General features: G+C 35.2%; 1 protein-coding gene and 1 pseudogene across 3 annotated transcripts in view; one reads left to right on the top strand and one right to left on the bottom strand.

Annotated features, from left to right (window-relative positions):
• The window catches only part of ATR (ATR serine/threonine kinase), a 91,736-nt gene that overhangs the window by 17,931 nt on the left and 55,510 nt on the right, over positions 1-18,295 (top strand). For all 3 annotated transcript variants that reach the window (XM_059163874.1, XM_059163876.1, XM_059163877.1), the window contains 12 exons: positions 97-289; positions 507-769; positions 1,892-2,082; positions 2,168-2,268; positions 2,422-2,593; positions 3,439-3,609; positions 5,221-5,415; positions 7,895-8,080; positions 10,425-10,517; positions 12,483-12,613; positions 14,486-14,629; positions 17,284-17,377. In XM_059163874.1, the coding sequence (XP_059019857.1) occupies positions 97-289; positions 507-769; positions 1,892-2,082; positions 2,168-2,268; positions 2,422-2,593; positions 3,439-3,609; positions 5,221-5,415; positions 7,895-8,080; positions 10,425-10,517; positions 12,483-12,613; positions 14,486-14,629; positions 17,284-17,377 (1,934 nt within the window). The remainder of the gene's footprint in view (positions 1-96; positions 290-506; positions 770-1,891; positions 2,083-2,167; positions 2,269-2,421; positions 2,594-3,438; positions 3,610-5,220; positions 5,416-7,894; positions 8,081-10,424; positions 10,518-12,482; positions 12,614-14,485; positions 14,630-17,283; positions 17,378-18,295) is intronic.
• On the bottom strand, positions 9,322-9,638 carry LOC131825054 (large ribosomal subunit protein eL36-like; annotated as a pseudogene).

The following is an 18,295-nucleotide window of genomic DNA, read 5'->3' on the forward strand; positions in this document are numbered from 1 at the left end:
GAATGAACATATACATGAAATGAATATGTGTATATATACATATATAAATAAAGTTAACACTTAGAAATCTTGTTTAATAGACTTAATTTTTTTCAGCACCACAGGCACAGTCACGATGTGTGTTTCTTCTAACTTTATTTCCAAGAAGAGTATTCCTTGAATGGAGAACAGCAGTTTATACCTGGGCCTTACAGAGCTCCTATGAAGTAATCCGGGCTAGTTGTATTAATGGATTTTTTATCTTACTGCAGCAGCAGAATTCATGTAACAGAGTTCCCAAGATTCTTATGTATGTATTAATATTTTAATTAGAATATATAACTTGGTGGAAAATATCATACTATATATAAATATATGTATATTGGTTGGTATATAGAGCAAATGTTGATTTTAGTTTTAGAATTTAAATTTTCTTCTAGGCTTTGTCTTAACCATTATTTTTATCCCAAATTAAGACCACAAAATAAAGCAAGGTTTAGTTAGTACTTTTTCTTTTTTCTCTCCAGAGATAAAGTCAAAGATGATTCTGACATTGTCCAGAAAGAATTTGCCTCTATTCTTGGTCAACTTGTCTGTACGCTTCATGGCATGTATTATTTGACAAGTTCTTTAGCAGAACCTTTCTCTGAACATGGACATATTGACCTTTTCTGTAAAAGCCTAAAAGTCACTTCTCAACACGAATGTTCATCTTCTCAACTAAAAGTTTCTATTTGCAAGCCTTTCCTTTTCCTACTAAAAAGAAAAACGCCTAGTCCAGTGAAACTTGGTGAGTGATTTGTTATGATTTGTGTATACTTTAAAACCTTTTTTTTTTTTTAAGATTTTATTTATTTATTTGAGAGGGAGCACATGCACTGAGTTGGCAGGGGAGGGGCAGAGGGAGAAGGAGAAGCGAATTCCCTGCTGAGCAGGGAGCCCAATATAGGGCTCAGTCCCCGGTCCCTAGGCTCATTACCTGAGCCGAAGGCAGATATTTAACCAACTGAGCCACCCAGGCACCCTACTTTAAAACCTTTTTAACCTCTCAAAATCAGTGATAGAATTATATACTCTGTATCCTCTTTAGTGATACCAGGGACCTTCTTAATGTGTCCCTGCCACTATCTTGGATCTTCAGAACTTCAAATAATTAGATATTTTGCTCAACTGAGGACTGTATATAGGCTCTATCTTCTTAGCCACTTTTCCAATGGTAATGATACTTGAGTATGTTGAGAACATGAAATTTATATAAATACTTGTAAGATCCATTTTTTTGGATAGTAAATTGCAACTTGTTCTTAAGTTTTCAAAATAATATGTAATAGGTAGTTCCTGGGACTCTGTAAATCTTGTAATGTACGATTAACAGTAAGCCTAAGATCGCCCTTAATTCACAGTCCTCTGAATTAGTGAAATGGGCTGCCTCCCCCCCTTCCTTTTTTTTCCCCTAGAGGGTGGGGAGGGGCAGGGGAGAGAAAGTTTCAGTTAGGCTCCACACTCAGGAAGGAACCAGATGCAGGGCTCAATCTCACAATCCCGAGATCATGACCTGAGCAAAAATCAAGTTGGATGCTTAACTGACTGAGCCACCCAGATACCCCAAATTAGTGAAATGTGCTTTTGAGTCTATTTTGGTAAAATAAAATCTACAAAGTCCAAGTGACTAGTCATTTTATAACTTAAATCTAGACTTTATTTTAGATTAAAATTACAACTTTTATTAAGTATAAAGTAAATTTAAATTTTTAAGTATTCATTTTAATTTTCCACAATTCTGTGTGCTCTAATTTAAATAATGACATTAAAAGGCGAGTTAGAAATCTTTGTATATTGTTTATTGGTTCTTTTACTGTAAAACTTGGATATTCGCTGTGTTTATTACGTGTTATATGCTCTCATCCTTTAGCTTTCATAGATAATCTATATCATCTTTGTAAGCACCTTGATTTTAGAGAAGATGAAGCAGATGTGAAAACAGTTCTTGGAGCTTTATTAAATTTAATGGAAGATCCAGACAAGGATGTTAGAGTGGCTTTTAGTGGAAATATCAAGCATATATTGGAATCCTTGGACTCTGAAGATGGATTTATAAAAGAGGTTGATAGTTTTTATTTTTCAACATTTGTATCTTCATTAACCTGGCTCTAAAAAATTCTTTAATTAGTTAATTTTATTATTCTAGCTTTTTGTCTTAAGAATGAAGGAAGCATATACACATGCTCAGATCTCAAGAAATAATGAGTTGAAGGATACCTTGATTCTTACAACAGGGGATATTGGAAGGTATGTTTGGCAGCATTTTTATACTTCCTTTTTTGTTTACTTTGTGTTAGAAATGGTGGTGTGACAGATATGATATAGAAAGATTATCAACATGTATTTAAATGGATTTCCATTTATATTTGAGACATTGATGATAACTTTTTTTAATTTTAGGGCAGCAAAAGGAGATTTGGTACCTTTTGCACTTTTGCATTTATTGCACTGTTTATTATCGAAGTCAGCGTCTGTCTCTGGAGCAGCATATACAGAAATCAGAGCTCTGGTTGCAGCTAAGAGTGTTAAACTCCAAAACTTTTTCAGCCAGTATAAGAAACCCATCTGTCAGGTGAGAGTTAGGATTGGCCTTGACTATAGGAAATATCAGTACTTTGTAAGAGTTTAAGAAAAAAAAACTATATATATTTTTTATTTGTTTTGCTTTAAAGGAGATTTGTGTGTGTGTGTGCGCGTGTGTCCATTTTTTTTTCTTTTAAGATTTTATTATTTGAGAGAGAAAGAACACATAAACATGAGTGGAGGAGGCACAAATGGGAAAGCAGACTCCCCTCTGAGCATGCTATCCAATGTGGTGCTCTATCCCAGAACCCTGAGAATCATGACCTGAGCTGAAGGCAGACACTTAACCAACTGAGCCACCCAGGCACCCCTAAAGGATATATTTTTTAAATAATTTATTTAGTTTATTTAATAAGAGAACCTAAATCTTACCAGTTTTATATTTTATGATCTTGAACTGAATATGTATATTATAAATGGGAGGGGGAAATCATTTTATGATAATATTTTGAATTATTATGCTCTGTTGTTAATCTATTAAGAAATGCTTTTTTACCCTTTCTTTTTGATAAACTTTGTTATGGCTTGATATTATGGGTAAGGCACTTTGTTTAAAAAAGGGTTAATTCAGTTCATGGTTGAAGAGTTAAATATGTTAAAATACTGGATTTGCCCGGTTAGTGGTGTAAATTTAAATTTAAATTTCTTAACTAAACCTGATTTCTCCATTTGTAAAAGGGAGATTATGACATAATCTACCTTATTAAGGTTGTTAAAAATCAAATGAGCTAATTAAGGTAATGTTTTTAGGGCATTGATATGTCCTTTATGTTAGCTTCGAGAGTATTTGTTAAATTTCCTTGCTTGTATGAAAATTAAATTGTTTTGATCTAGTTTTTAGTAGAATCCCTTCATTCCAGTCAGATGACAGCACTTCCTAGTACTCCATGCCAGAATGCTGAGATGCGAAAACAAGATGTGGCTCACCAGAGAGAAATGGCTTTAAATACCTTGTCTGAAATTGCCAATGTTTTTGACTTTCCTGATCTTAATCGTTTCCTCACTGTAAGTTGTAAGGCGTAGTTGACTTAATTGAGGTTTTTCAATTTTGTGTTTATTACATTCTAGTCTTATTTTAAAGAAAATCTGTCAAGTACCCTGAGGAACATATAGATTGTTGATTTTCAAATGTACGTGTTTTCTTTTGACTTGGATATATTATAAAACTTAAGTTCATGTTAATTTGAATTATTACTTTATATGGTTAGTTATCCTGAAAGGTTAATACTAATTGATAAATGCTAACTAATTCAGTTGACTGAGCCCTTAATGTCTTTAGTGTTATGATTGGTTCCATTGGTAATGCACAGTCTCATATCATTTTTATCCTTAAGGAGTTAGAGTAATAAAGTACAAAACTATTGGTACATATGATCTTCTGTGAATTCAGATTACAGAGTTTGTAGTATGGAGTGGTTTGAGAAGCCTTTGAAATGTCATAGGGTTAGGCTTCCAAGATGGATGGAGTAGATTATCTTCTTACCTTTTCCCAAGGCAGTTATCATTATCCTTAATAAATTATAATAGTGATTCACACTGTCAGAACTGAGTATTTTTCCCTACAATATTATTATATTTTAACAAGCTTAAATTGCTTGTAAATTGGTCAAATCCTGAAAGAAAATATGGTAGTATACAGTAAGGATTATAAAGATATTCTTACCTTTTCATTCAGTAGTTTCACGCTGGGAACCAAAAAGTGCAGGTGTTTATTGCAACATTTCCTAGGTAGCAAAACTAAACAAAACCCTGAAAAGAAACTAAATGTCTAATATTTAGGTTATAGATAATTATGGAACAAACCATTAATATAATAATTTTTAATATTTTGTAAACTATCTTATAATGTTAAATTGGTCTTAAAGTAGCTTCATTTCAATATTAAATTTGAAGGGTATTAAACAAGGAAGGTGTAAGCATCTCTGAGGGCAGGGCCTGAGGCTTGTTTACTATTAAATCTCCAGTGCTTAAGATTGTGACTGACATGTAGTAGGTACTTTTTAGATACATGTTGGATGAATAAATGGAAGGCCAGCCCTTGTATGTTTGGAATTTTGTATATATTTAATGAATAAGATCTTATAGGAAATAGATCAAAATCAAAACAGATTTTTTTGCCATGTTGGGATGGTGAGTGTGTTAAAATGTTTCTATTAATATTGAAGCATCAACTTTTTAATTTTTTCTCAACTTTTTAATTAAAAAAAAACTAAAGTATTTTATTTATGGTTTCTCTAGCTTTTTGTCTAAATCCAGGTTAGCCCATATAATAAATCAAACTTGGAACTCCTGCCTAAGAGCATGAGTATATTTTAACATAATACTCATGAAAAATTATCTTCTTCACTTATGTATTAGTTTCTACATTACCTACAGTGTGAACTCTGCTGTCAGGGACCTTGGCCATTTTTTTGCTTCTATACCTATAGTTCCTGAATCATAGTAGATGCTCAGTAAGTATCTGTTGAATGGATAAGTGGTTAATCTGAATTTAAGTATGTCGCATATAGACTCCAAATTTGTTTGGCATTTTAAAATATTTTTCGCATAACTTATGTGAATATGTTATTACCTGGACAAATGTACTTTTTAGTAATTGTAGTATTTCTTTTTCAGAGGACATTACAAGTTCTGCTACCTGATCTTGCCGCCAAAGCAAGCCCTGCAGCTTCTGCTCTCATTCGAACCTTAGGAAAACAATTAAATGTCAATCGTAGAGAGATTTTAATAAATAACTTTAAATATATTTTTTCTCATTTGGTCTGTTCCTGTTCCAAGGATGAATTAGAACGTGCCCTTCATTATCTGAAGGTAATTGAATGTTTGTGTATATTTTACTCTTTGGTTTAAATTAGCATTATAGGAAAGCTGTTCTAACATTCTCGTAGGAAGGAGAGTGGGTAATTTATAGCTTATTCTAGAGTAATATGAGTACAAATAATATCATGTAAATAAGTTCTATTTTGAGCCTAGAGGAGTATATTAAATAAAGTTATTCTCTTGTTATTTTCTTTGATCATTTCACCCTAATGGCATAAGATAATCATCCATTCATGGATCAGGTTCTCAACTCATTTCATTGCAGAATTTTTTTTTAGGTTATTTTTTAGTAGTCTCTACACCCATTGTGGGGCTTAACTCACACCCCCAAGATCAAAATTCACATGTTTCTCCGAGTGAGCCAGCCAAGCGCCCCTCATTTTAAAATCTTTTGTTTGGCAGAGCACCTGGGTGGCTCAGTGGATTGGATTAAGCATCTGCCTTTGGCTCAGGTCATGGTCCCAGGCTCCTGGGATCAAGCCCCACATCAGGATCCCTGCTCAGTGGGGAGCCTGCTTCTCCCTTTCCTCCCTGCGTGTGCTCATGCTCACTAACTCTATCTCTTTCTCTCAAATAAATAAATAAAATTTAAAAAAATTACTTTTTTAAAAAATGAATTTTTTAAATGATTTTATTTATTTGATAGGCAGAGATCACAAGTAGGCAGAGAGGCAGGCAGAGAGCGAGGAGGAAGCAGGCTCCCTGCTGAGCAGAGAGCCTGATGTGGGGCTCGATCCCAGGACCCTGAGGCCGCGACCTGAGCCGAAGGCAGAGGCCTTAACCCACTGAGCCACCCAGGTGCCCCCAAAAATGAATTTTTTGATTGGAGGTATAAGTTGACTGGTATGCAAGTAATTATATTTATAGGAACAGGCAATCTCAACTATAGCATAATGTTAGTGTTCTGTTTTGTTTAGTTAGTGCTCGAATTACTTATTTTTAAGGGTTTTTTTTTTTTTTTGACAGACAGAGATCACAAGTGGGCAGAGAGGCAGGCAGAGAGGAGAAAGCAGGCTCTCCACTGAGCAGAGAGCCCGATTTGGGGCTTGATCCTAAGTCCCTGGGATCATGACCTGAGCCAAAAGCAGAGGCCTTAACCCACAGAGCCACCCAGGCACCCCTAGTGCTCAAGTTACTATTTGGCCCAGTACGTTGCTTGTTTTTTTAAATTTAAAATTATAGCTTATATTTCTTTTTTGGTGTCATACAGAAGTAATATCTCTTTTTTTTAATTAATTTTTTTAGAGGAAGAGCCCACATGGTCAGGGGAACAGAGGGAGAGAATATCTTTTCTTTTAAGATTTTGTTTGTTTGAGAGAGAGAGAGAGTGTGTTTGTGTGTGTGTGTGTGTGTGTGTGTGTGTGTAAGCATGAGTGGAAGGGAGGGGCAGAGGGACAAGCAGACTCCCTGCTGCTGAGCTTGGAGGCCAGTGGGCAGTGCTGGCTTAATTCCAGGACCCTGAGATCATGACCTGGGACGAAATCAAGAGTTGGATACCTTGGGCCAGCCAGGCACCCCAGTAACAGTATCTTTGAAAAAATACGAGACTATGCAGGAATAGGAGAAACTGTCAGATACACGTCTGTGACTACTATTTTCTCTGATGTTAATTTATTTCATGTGTTTCACGATATGGTAGCAATAGATTTCTTTCCATATGAGAATTATTGAATATGCTTATTTGTTTTGATAAAAAAATCTATGTTATGAGGTAGAATGATAATGATATTTTCCTATGTATCAGAACCTTACTAAACAATTTATATGGATCATTTCACTTAATCCTCATTTTTGCAATGAGATGAAGATGCTATTGTTTTTCCTTTTTATAGTTGAGAAAACTAAGATAGAGAGAGGTCAAATTAGGTAACTTATCCAGGTCACAGCTAAAGTAATAAGTGAGAAAGCTGGAATTTAAACAGTTTGACTAGAAAGATTGCCACTATACTGTATTTCCTCTCAGGGATTATGTATCTGTGAATAATGAGTTGAGGATACTTTAAGAAAACTGGGACTTTTAAAAATTTTATTAGAAAATAAAGTCTAATCACTTTTCTTCATTACATGTGGGAGACCTACCTGGAGAAATCGAGATTAGACCCTTTTCCAATACCTTTTAAAATACCATTAGTAAATCTTTTTTTTTTTGTTTAATGGATGAGTCATTTTTCTTTCTTTTCTTTTTTAAAAGATTTTATTTATTTATTTGACAAATAAGCAGAGAGGCAGGCAGAGAGAGGAGGAAGCAGGCTCCCTGCTGAGTAGAGAGCCTGGTATGGGGCTCGATCCCAGGACCCTGAGACCCAAGACCTGAGCCAAAGGCAGAGGCTTAACCCACTGAGCCACCCAGGCACCCCCCTTTAGTAAATCTTATCAGATGAGATAAACCTTCTGATTTACTAATAGTATGTTAAAATCAAGGTACTTACTTCCAAAAGCCTTTTTTTTTTCCCATGTGTCTTTGGACTAGAATGAAACAGAAATTGAACTGGGAAGTCTATTGAGACAAGATTTCCAAGGATTGCATAATGAATTATTGCTCCGTATTGGAGAACACTATCAGCAGGTTTTCAATGGTTTGTCAATACTTGCCTCATTTGCATCTAGTGATGATCCATATCAGGGCCCCAGAGAGATCACATCACCCGAATTAATGGTAAGGAATATTATTTGGGATTTTGTTTGTTTTTTGCCTTTTTATAGCCTAATTTTGAGATTGAAGAAATACGTATTGTATGTATCTTTTAAATGCTAGAGATTTATTTAAATTTTCAAATTGTGATTTTTATTTTGAAAAGGATGATTTAAATTGCATGTTCATAGCAAAATATTAAAACATACCTTAGTGTTAAAAAATAAGTTTTTTGAAATGATTATAGATTTTATTTTTTTCACTGGGTGAAAAAGTTCAAATTAAGTTTTCTTCACTACTTCTTAACTAGAGATTAGAATACATTTGTGACTCCCCCTACCTTTTCCCCTACTACCTGTTTAGCACAACATACTAACCTTGTCAGTTCTAACTATATTTAAAACCCATTGTTACATTTAAGGGAAGTCAGAAGATATGTTCTCCCTTTTTATCTTTTCCTATCTTAAATTTGTATGTGCTTCTTCATGTATGTCACTTCTTCATGTGAAAAAAAAAATATATATATATAAATCTGCAGGCTTACTTTTTTTTTTTTTTTTGGATTGCTCTCCTTCCTTCAAGAGACTCAAAGGGCAATCAGCAAAATATCTTGAGTTTCTACCTTGTTTTCTTTCTTGTTTCCCATGCATTCTTTAGTTCATCTAAACTAGATGTTAATCTAATTCTATTCTCACTATTCCACTGAAATTCTTACCCAGTTCAAAAACAGTCTTCCTGATGTCAAATCCAATGGTTACTTCTCTTTTCCTATCTTATTTAAACTTTCAGTGCTATTCAGTACAACTGACCATCCCTTCCCTGTGGCTTCTGTCATACCACACTTTTATTTTTTTTTTTTAACCTTGTACTTAGTCTTTATTGGCTCTTTCCTTCTACTTCGTCTTCTTTATCCTTTATTTTTTTAATATTTTACTTAAGAGAAAGAGTGAGCAAGAAAGAAAGTGTGAGCAGGGGAGAGAGAGAGAGAGGGAGAAGCACAGTCCCCACAGAGCAAGGAGCCCAATGTGGGGCTTGATCCCAGGACTGCTGGATCATGACCCAAGCCAAAGGTAGACGCTTAACCTACTGAGCCACCCAGGCACCCTAGTATCCTTCTTGTCCCTATGTAAATATTTTGAATATTCTTTGCAGAGTACTCACATTCCTAGTTTGTAGTAGTATTAACAACTTAAGTGTAACACTTTACTGTATTCTTTTTTTCCCAAAGTTCCAAAAAGGCTTTGTTACATACATGAGAGAGGGGTTCAGTCCTTCTTGGCTGCTGCTTTCCTCATGGCTTCCAGGACATTGCTCAGCTCCTTTCTCTTCCTCTTGGCCTGAATATGTAGCCCCATCCTTTTCTTGATGAACTTGAAGGTGTGCTTGTCCTTGGAGACATTGAGCAGCTCCATTGAATGCTGCTGTGTGGGGTGAAGCCACATACCTCTCATATCCTGTCCCGCATAAACTTGATGTGCTTGATAAGGTGCCTGCAGCATCTTTTTTGCCTAGGTTTGTTCATGTTCTTAGTCACCTTGTGGCCCTTGTTGAGGCCCATGGCCACAAAGTAGTGCAGAGCCATGAGTGCCGCTTCTCAATGGCTCCTGTACTGTACTATATTTCAGTCTTTAATGCATTTAATCTCTACAACATCTCTGTGCAATAGGTCTTTTCATTTTACAGACTCAGAGGAGTTAAGTTACTTACCCAGCACACAAACTGAGTAGGTCAAAATTGGGATTCAAACCCAGGTTTGGCTGACTTAAAGCCCATACCCTTTCCTCTAGGACCCTCTTATAAGAAAGAATTAATCCTTTTCACTTCAGGAGACCCAAAGTGCCATGGTCAGTGATACCTAGCCTTTAACCGTTGATGCCCATGGCCTTATACCCCTCTACCACTGTTACCTCAGGGGCTTTTGACCCCTGTGTCTGACAGTTGGCTCTGTAAGTTATTTTTTCCTTACTTAAGCACTTTTTTCCCCCATCTTGATTCTGAATGTTCTAGATAAGGACAGTCAGCTTTGTCTTTTTCTGTTCTTCTCTTTAAGATTAAATATCCTCTTCATTCTGAGTCCTTCTGTTAGTCAAATCCTGAGGATCTCACCCCCAGCACACTTCATAATTCAAAAGCTCATGGTTTTCTCATTGTAGAGTACTGTCATGGTGATTATAAATCAGTTTCACTAATTTTTAAAATACTAGATAAGAAAATTCATACTTTTAGAGAAAGTCCACCAAGTGCTTATTACTCCTAATATCCTAACATAGGTAATATAGAAATGATGTTAGTTAAATTTTTGATTTATGGAATTTGATCTGTGTAAAACTTACATAATAACTGTTTTATGTGTTTTTATTTTCATTAGGCTGATTATTTGCAACCTAAGTTGTTGGGCATTTTGGCCTTTTTTAACATGCAGTTACTGAGCTCCAGTGTTGGCATTGAAGATAAGAAAATGGTAGGTAGTGATATTAAGGTACAAAGTGCTAGAATTCATATAGAATTTATAGGAGACATGACTTCTGCTTGTAGCTACAAACATTCAAAGATAAGAATTAAATAAATATAGTTAGCAGACTCTTTATCTAGAAGCCTGGCTTTTCATAATTTGGTATTCTGCTTGGTTCTTTCAGGACTAGTCTTTTTTTTTTTAAGATTTTATTTATTTTTTGGCAGAGAGAGACACAGCAAGAGAGGGAACACAAGCAGGGGGAGTGGGAGAGGGAGAAGCAGGCTTCCCACTGAGCAGGGAGCCTGATGCGCAGCTTGATTCCAGGGTGCTGGGATCATGACCTGAGTTGGAGGCAGACACTTAATGACTGAGCCACCCAGGCGCCTCTCAGGACTAGTATTTATTGGAGTTTTCCACTATAGTAATCCCTGTGCTGGTTTGCATGTAGTTGAGGATGCAAATAAGCCTCTTCCCTAGAGTAGCTTGTTAATTTTATTTTTGTCATTAATTGTGCATTTATTCAAAATAAAATATTTATTTAAAAAAAGATAAATAATCAAACATATGATATACTGGATTCCTCTCCTCTATCCCTTTATAAGCTTTTGGGGAGTATAAAAAGAGGAATTATATCACTTACATTTTTTTTCTTTGTTTATAAAGCCAGTTTTAACCCAAACTGGCTTAGAAGAATTTATTGGCTTTGTGACTAAAAATGTAAGAATAATATAGCTTTGGGCATAACTTGACTTCGGACACAATGTTCTCAGAATTCATCTCTTAGCTCAAACACCCCTGGATTGGCTCAATCATAAGTGCCAGGTAATGACCCCAATAGCTTCAGGCTCATGTCATCACACCATCTAGCTCAGTGGGTAAAAAGGAGACTAGCATCTCCGATGGCTCAGCAAAAGTTGCATAATTGAATTCATTGGTGCAAATTGGTATGCTGTGAATCATGGCCTGTGGTGTTTTTGAAAACCTAAATGTTAGGTCATATATAGTCAAGTAACTTCAGTATTTGTCAGTTTGTGTTTGGCACAGTGAATTTTTATTATGACTGCTATAACAGTTGGTCACCACTGGACGTTTTTGTCCATAGATGAGGATAGAATTTTAGAAATTGATTAAATTTCCCTTTTTATTGCTTTCCATCTCTACAGTCAGTAAAATTACAGAAAAAAATCTATGAGTAAAAGCTTTTATTCAGTCTGTACTCTTCTTCTCTTAATAACCTTAAGGAGCCAAGATAGACATGACAGAATATTGAACTACTTCTACAGCCAATACTTACTCTGTTGGTGTCGGCTGGTAAATTTAATCCTCCAGACAACTTCTGTTTCATCTTCATGGAATCTTTCTTAGAGTGAGAGAATGACCTCCAATCTAAGAAAACTAGTTTGTATTTTAAACCATAAAAAGCTTTTATGTTTTGGCACATAGTTAAGGATGACTAGAGAGTTTCTTTACCCTTTCCTTAGAACCTGGAGCTGTGATAGAAGTCTGATTCTGTGTTCCACAATAAAATGTGTATGTAATTTTCCGGGTATGTCATCAGTTTTGTTTTCCTAAATTTGTTTGTTTTACTAAACTCAGAGCATCTTAAAATTAGTACCATTAGAACAAAAAAATACATGCAGCTACATAGTAGTTTGGGATGAATATGAAGAAAATTAAATAATAAGTATTATATTCTTAATAAATTTGAAAATTACTCTTCTAGAGGACTGCCAGGAAAAAAATAACAAATTACCCTCACAAGAAAAAAAACACACCAGAACTCAGCTTACATTTTTCAAATTCGTAATTCTTACGTAAGAATTTGGACAAAATGAACTGGCCAACATTTAGACATTGTATTGCTAGAGAATAGTACTACTCTGAGATGTGAGTGGGATCTTGTCCTTAGGGCTCATCTGCTCCTGCCAACTTGTTTATAGGCTTTATTTTAAAGCCCTACTTACTTTATAGGCTTTGAACAGTTTGATGTCTTTGATGAAGTTGATGGGACCAAAACATGTCAGTTCTGTGAGGGTGAAGATGATGACCACGCTAAGAACTGGCCTGAGATTCAAGGATGATTTTCCTGAATTGTGTTGCAGGTAAATGATTGCCTAAGTTCATTAGAACTTTTGCATTTCCCAGTAGCACTAACTTGAATTCCTATCTCTTTGAGGGATTCAGACTGTAAATAATTAAGATGGAAAGGATATTTGTATTGAAAGGGAATATGTTTACTCTTTAAAGACATACTAGTATGAAATCTTTTAAGATACTGGAAAATAAAATAGTATAATGAACCCCTACATACCTATTTTCCAACCTCAACAGCTAATCAGCATTGCTAATCTTACTTAATCTGATCACCATCACTTATTTTATTGTTAGTTGGAATGTTTTAGAGAAAACCCCAGTATCATTGCACTTATAAATACCTCAGATTTACCTAGTGGATAAGGCATTTTTAAAAATACAAATATCATGAATTATTATACTTAGAATTAATGGGAATTTCTTAATACTGTCTAAACCTCAGTCCTTATTTGGATTTCCCCAATTGTCTCAAAGATCTTTTTCCCAAAGATGTTGGTTTGTTTGGATCAGAATTCAAATGACATGCACAAGTCACAAATTTGGTGGTTTGGCCCGTTAAATATAATCTCTTACAAACAGATTCACTCCTTAAAACCTTTCCCCACACTTCTTTCAGGCCACTGAGATTTTGGTTTGTAGGATTTCTAATTTTAGTTAATATAATTTTAGTATTACTTCTAACAGATTAGTAAATGCCTTTTAAGCTCCTTGAAAGTCCTTTTTTTTGTTTTATTTATTTATTTACTTATGTATTTTTGTTTTTTTCAGAGGTCTTTTTTGTCCTTAGACTGTACTTACTAGAGATGGAGTGTCAGAATAATACATTTTAAAGTCATGTGAAGTAATTCTTTTCTATGTACATGTGCCACCAACTTGATACTCAGTTATGTTCAGTTGTTTCAGTTTGTTTAAAAATTTTTTTAAAAAATAAAGAGATTCATTTATTATTTGAGAGAGAGAGAACAAGCAGGGAAGTGGGGAAGGCAGGAAGGTGGCACGCCGACTTCCCACTGAGTGTAGAGCCAGGCTTGATCCCAGAGCCTGAATTGAATTCAGACACTTAACTGACTGAGCCATCTAGGTGCCCCTAGTTTGTTTAAAATTTTTAGAGGTTGCTTTTTCCCTCTTTAATTTTAAATTCATGTAAAACATAAACATTGTTTGAAATTCAAATTTGTGAATCTAGTTTTCTTTCTAACTATATCTATTTTTCTTAATTTTCATATAATTCTCTCTGTTTTAAAAGTATAAACATGCAGGATGCCTGGGTGGCTCAGTTGGTTAAGCATCTTCCTTCAGCTCAGGTCATGATCTCAGGGTCCTAAGATTGAGTGCCATGTTTGGCTCCCTTCTCAGTGGGGAGTTTGCTTCTCCCTTTGCCCTTCTATCCAGTAGTGCTCTCTCTCACTCTCTCTCTCTCTCAAATAAATAAATAAAATCTTTTAAATTCATGTAAAACATAAACATTGTTTGAAATTCAAATTTGTGAATCTGGTTTTCTTTCTAACTATATCTATTTTTCTTAATTTTCGTGTAATTCTCTCTGTTTTAAAAGTATAAACATGCAGGATGTAAATATATATATATGTATATATATAAACAAATGCACACACATATGTACACGCTTATTTGTATTAATTTTGCTTCGAAAGGTAACATAACCTGTTTTTTACCGTGCTTTTTTTGACTTAATACATGAGTGATCACTATTTACAGATAGAATACTGACCTTTATTCTGTTTTTACAGCTGCCTTGTATATATTTTTACAATATATACAAATCTCATTATTTGTATATATTGTTGTTTGCCCAGCTAATAACTCACTGATGGGCTTTACAGAACAATGTGACTTTTAACTTACTTGTTTTTTTCATATAGAGCTTGGGATTGCTTTGTTCGTTGCCTGGATCATGCTTATCTTGGTTCCCTTCTCAGTCACGTGATAGTAGCTTTGTTACCTCTCATACACATCCAGCCTGAAGAAACTGCAGCTATATTTCACTACCTCATAATTGAAAACAGGTATTTATTGTAACTGAAATTAATAGTAAAGTACCAACATTTTATTACTGTATACTTACGTCTCATAGTATTGGAATTACTGCTGGTAAGGTGGAATTGTTCACATTCTTTTTAATTTAGAGTACATCATGCTTAAGCCAATATAGATTAGCCAATATAGATTAAGCTAATGTTATTTCAGTTGTGACATTGACCCATAATAATTATATTTAAAACATTTAGATCAGCAACTTAGAATTATTTTTCATCAGTTTTAAAAAAAGTAAGGCTAAATTTACCTTTCCTTTTTTTTTTTTTTCCTATTTATTTGATAGAGCATGAGCAGGGTGAGGGGCAGAGGAAGAACCAGACTCCCCACTGAGCAGGGAGCCCGAAGCAGGGCTCTATCCCGGGACTCAGGATCTTGACCAGAACCAAAGCAGACGTCCAACTAGTTGAGCCACCCAGGCCCCCCTTTACCTTTCCTTTCACACTTAAAAGGCAGGTAGTTGAATAACATGAGAAAGGTTAGGAGGTATGTTCACCTACTTTCTATAGCTTACCTTAATTGAAACTCTCATTACTTCATTGCATTAGCCTTTTAGCCAGCCTCCCTTCCTTTAGGCTTTTATCACACTTCTTATTGTTCATATTTAAAAGCATCTCTTGGGGCACCTGGGTGGCTCAGTGGGTTGAAGCCTCTGCCTTCAGCTCAGGTCATGATCCCAGGATCCTGGGATCGAGCCCCTCGTGGGGCTCTCTGCTCTGCAGAGAGTCTGTTTCCTTCTCTCTCTCTGCCTGTCTTTCTGCCTACTTATGATCTCTGTCTGTCAAAAAAATAAACAAAATCTTTAAAAAAAAATACAAGCCTCTCTTCTATCAGTATTACTATAGCATATGGAGGCCGTCTGTGATTCTCCTAATTACTAACTAATGAATTTCAAATTGCTTATCTTGACTCTTAAGTCTTTCCAAAATTTGGTCACTTTTAACTTCTTTAAATCTTTCCTCAAGATTTTCCAGAACAGACTGCTCTAGCTTACTTGGATTGCTATTGGAAGAACATACGTTACTCCCTTCCATTTTTGTATTTTACCCTGGTTGCTTTTAGCCTGGAATGTGTTTCTATACATTTTAAAATTGTTTCTGTGTTTACACTTACTGTTATATATATACCTTTGCTTCTGAGAATTTAGGGTTTAAGTACTACTTATTTACTGTTTATACACGTATTACTGCTATTCCCATTAATCATTTTCAATAACTAAGAAGGGAGAAAGTACAGAAAAAAAGGTTAACGTAAGGGTTTTTTTAAATTTTTTTTTTTTCAGTTAAAATACTTTTATTTTGGATAATTTGAGTATAATAGGACAACATAACCACTGATCTAGATGACTTTTTTAGATACTTTCTTGGCATTATGTAAATAGTGTTATCTGTGCTCTTTATTTACAGCAATTAATTTTCTACCTTTTCATATTAAAAAATTCTCTTTCATTTAGTGCAAGTTAGAAGATCTTAAACTCCCTGAATAAATTCTTTCAACTTCCTTTATTATTACATCACCGGTGTCTAGCACATGGTGGCACATGAGAGTTGCTTTACTCATACTTGTTGCATAGATGAATGAAGACTAGAATTTAGAAATACTTTTTGGGGATTTAGGTATTATTAGAGTAGCCTCCATAGGAATTATTTATATCTATTTCTCTAAAATTTTTAAGGAGAATTTGTGTTTTAAGATTGGGTTTGGCTATGTATCACTACACTGTGAAACACTCCAAAATCTAGTGTCTTAAAATTATAGCATTTTTATTTACCTATAATTTTGCAGTCTGGACTGGGTTCAGCTGGTAGATTCTTTGGTCACTAGTATGGCTGCAGTCAGCCAGCAGGTAGACTTGGCTGGGTTTCTGTCTCTTTCCATGTAGTCTTGGAGCCTCACTGTTTTCATGTAGCCTGTCGATGTTGGTGGCCAGACGTCTTATGTGGTGATTTAGGACTCTGAAGAGAACAAATCAGAAGCTGCCGGACGTTTTTGATACTTAGGCCTGAATTGGCACAGCATTTTTCTCTCCCACATTCTGTGTGTTAAAGCAAGTCACACATCTCGCCCAAAATGAAGAGGATGTGACTATATATGCATATCTATACAAAGCAATACAGTTTTATTCAGGGCCACCAATGTAAATACTACAATAGGGTGATTTTCTTAGATGTGATTATTTGCCATTGTTAGGAAAGATCATTAATCCACTAGCACTTTTTTAAATAATTGATTTGGGAGAGAGAGAGCGTGGGGGGAGGGGCAGAATGATGGGGGAGAGAGAATCCCAAGCTGACTTCACACTGAACACAGCCCCATTAGGCTCCCTCTCATGACCCTGAGATCATGACCTGAAATCAGGAGTCAGACACTTAGCCAACTGAGCCACCCAGGCATCTTTAGCATTTTTAAAAAAATATTAGCTTTAAAATCTCTGCAGGCAGTGAGGGGCTCAAACTCACCACCTAGAGATAAAGAGTCACATGCCCTACCAACTTAGCCCACCAGGTGTCCCCACTAGCACTTTTAAGTGTGAACTAAATTGGCCTTCGTTTCAGCTTCTGCTTTATTTTTTTTTTAGTACTCATGTTCTTTGCAAATAATTCTTTTTCTTCCACTTAACTATCAGGGATGCTGTACAAGATTTTCTTCATGAAATATATTTTTTACCTGATCATCCAGAATTAAAAAAGATAAAAGCAGTTCTACAGGAATACAGAAAGGTATTTAATTTTTTGTTTATGTCTTAGGAGATCACTGATACAAAACTGTTCCCAAATTCCAATACTTTGAACATAGATTCTTTAGAATTAGATCTAAGGATAATATAGTCCTGTTCCAGTGGCTAATTTTGGCAATTAGATAGCCCTATCACAAACTATGATTTTTTTAGAAGGAAGTTTAGCCCTTAGATAAACATTTTATTACATTATGTAGAACAGAGAGCAAAAAATACAATACTTGTGACCTTACCTCCTAGGTCAATATGTCTCTACTTGTAGTCCCCCAAAGAAAAAGCTACCATAGCTTCATGCCCAGAAAAGCTGCTGGAGAATTCTAGTTATGTTGTGCTACAAACAATGGTATGAAATTGTAAAATCTTACTGACTCCTGAGCTTTAGAAGGGGAATAACCTGTAGTTCCATCATCTTGAAGTTCAGTGAATTCTCCAAAATTATGAAGGTGTTAATAGTGAATCCATAGAATTCTAGGACAGAAAGTGGAATACCTGATCTTGGGTCAGAATAGCAGAAATATTTACTGCAGACCCCAAGATTGGTCCTGAGGTCTTTATTTTCTCTTTTATTGGATAACTCATTATAGTCATAAGTAATTAAATAAGGAATGAATTATTCATTTGTATAATCTAGATTTGGTTCAAGGCTATTATATAGTTCTTTGTAAGTTAAGGGAAACTTGTTATTTCTAACTAAGAAGGATTTTTTTCAGATAAGTAGATTCTTTATTTGATCGGAATAAAATTTTTCTTCAGGTCCAAAGATTTTAGAATGAGGGGCACTTGGGTGGCTCAGTAGTTAAGTGTCTGCCTTCGACTCAGGTAATGATCCTAGGGTCCTGGGATAGAGCCCTGCATTGAGCTTCCTGCTCAACGGGGAGTCTGCTTCTCTCCCTCCCACTCC

The sequence above is a fragment of the Mustela lutreola genome, chromosome 2 (assembly GCF_030435805.1).
Source record: "Mustela lutreola isolate mMusLut2 chromosome 2, mMusLut2.pri, whole genome shotgun sequence".
NCBI lineage: Eukaryota > Metazoa > Chordata > Mammalia > Carnivora > Mustelidae > Mustela > Mustela lutreola.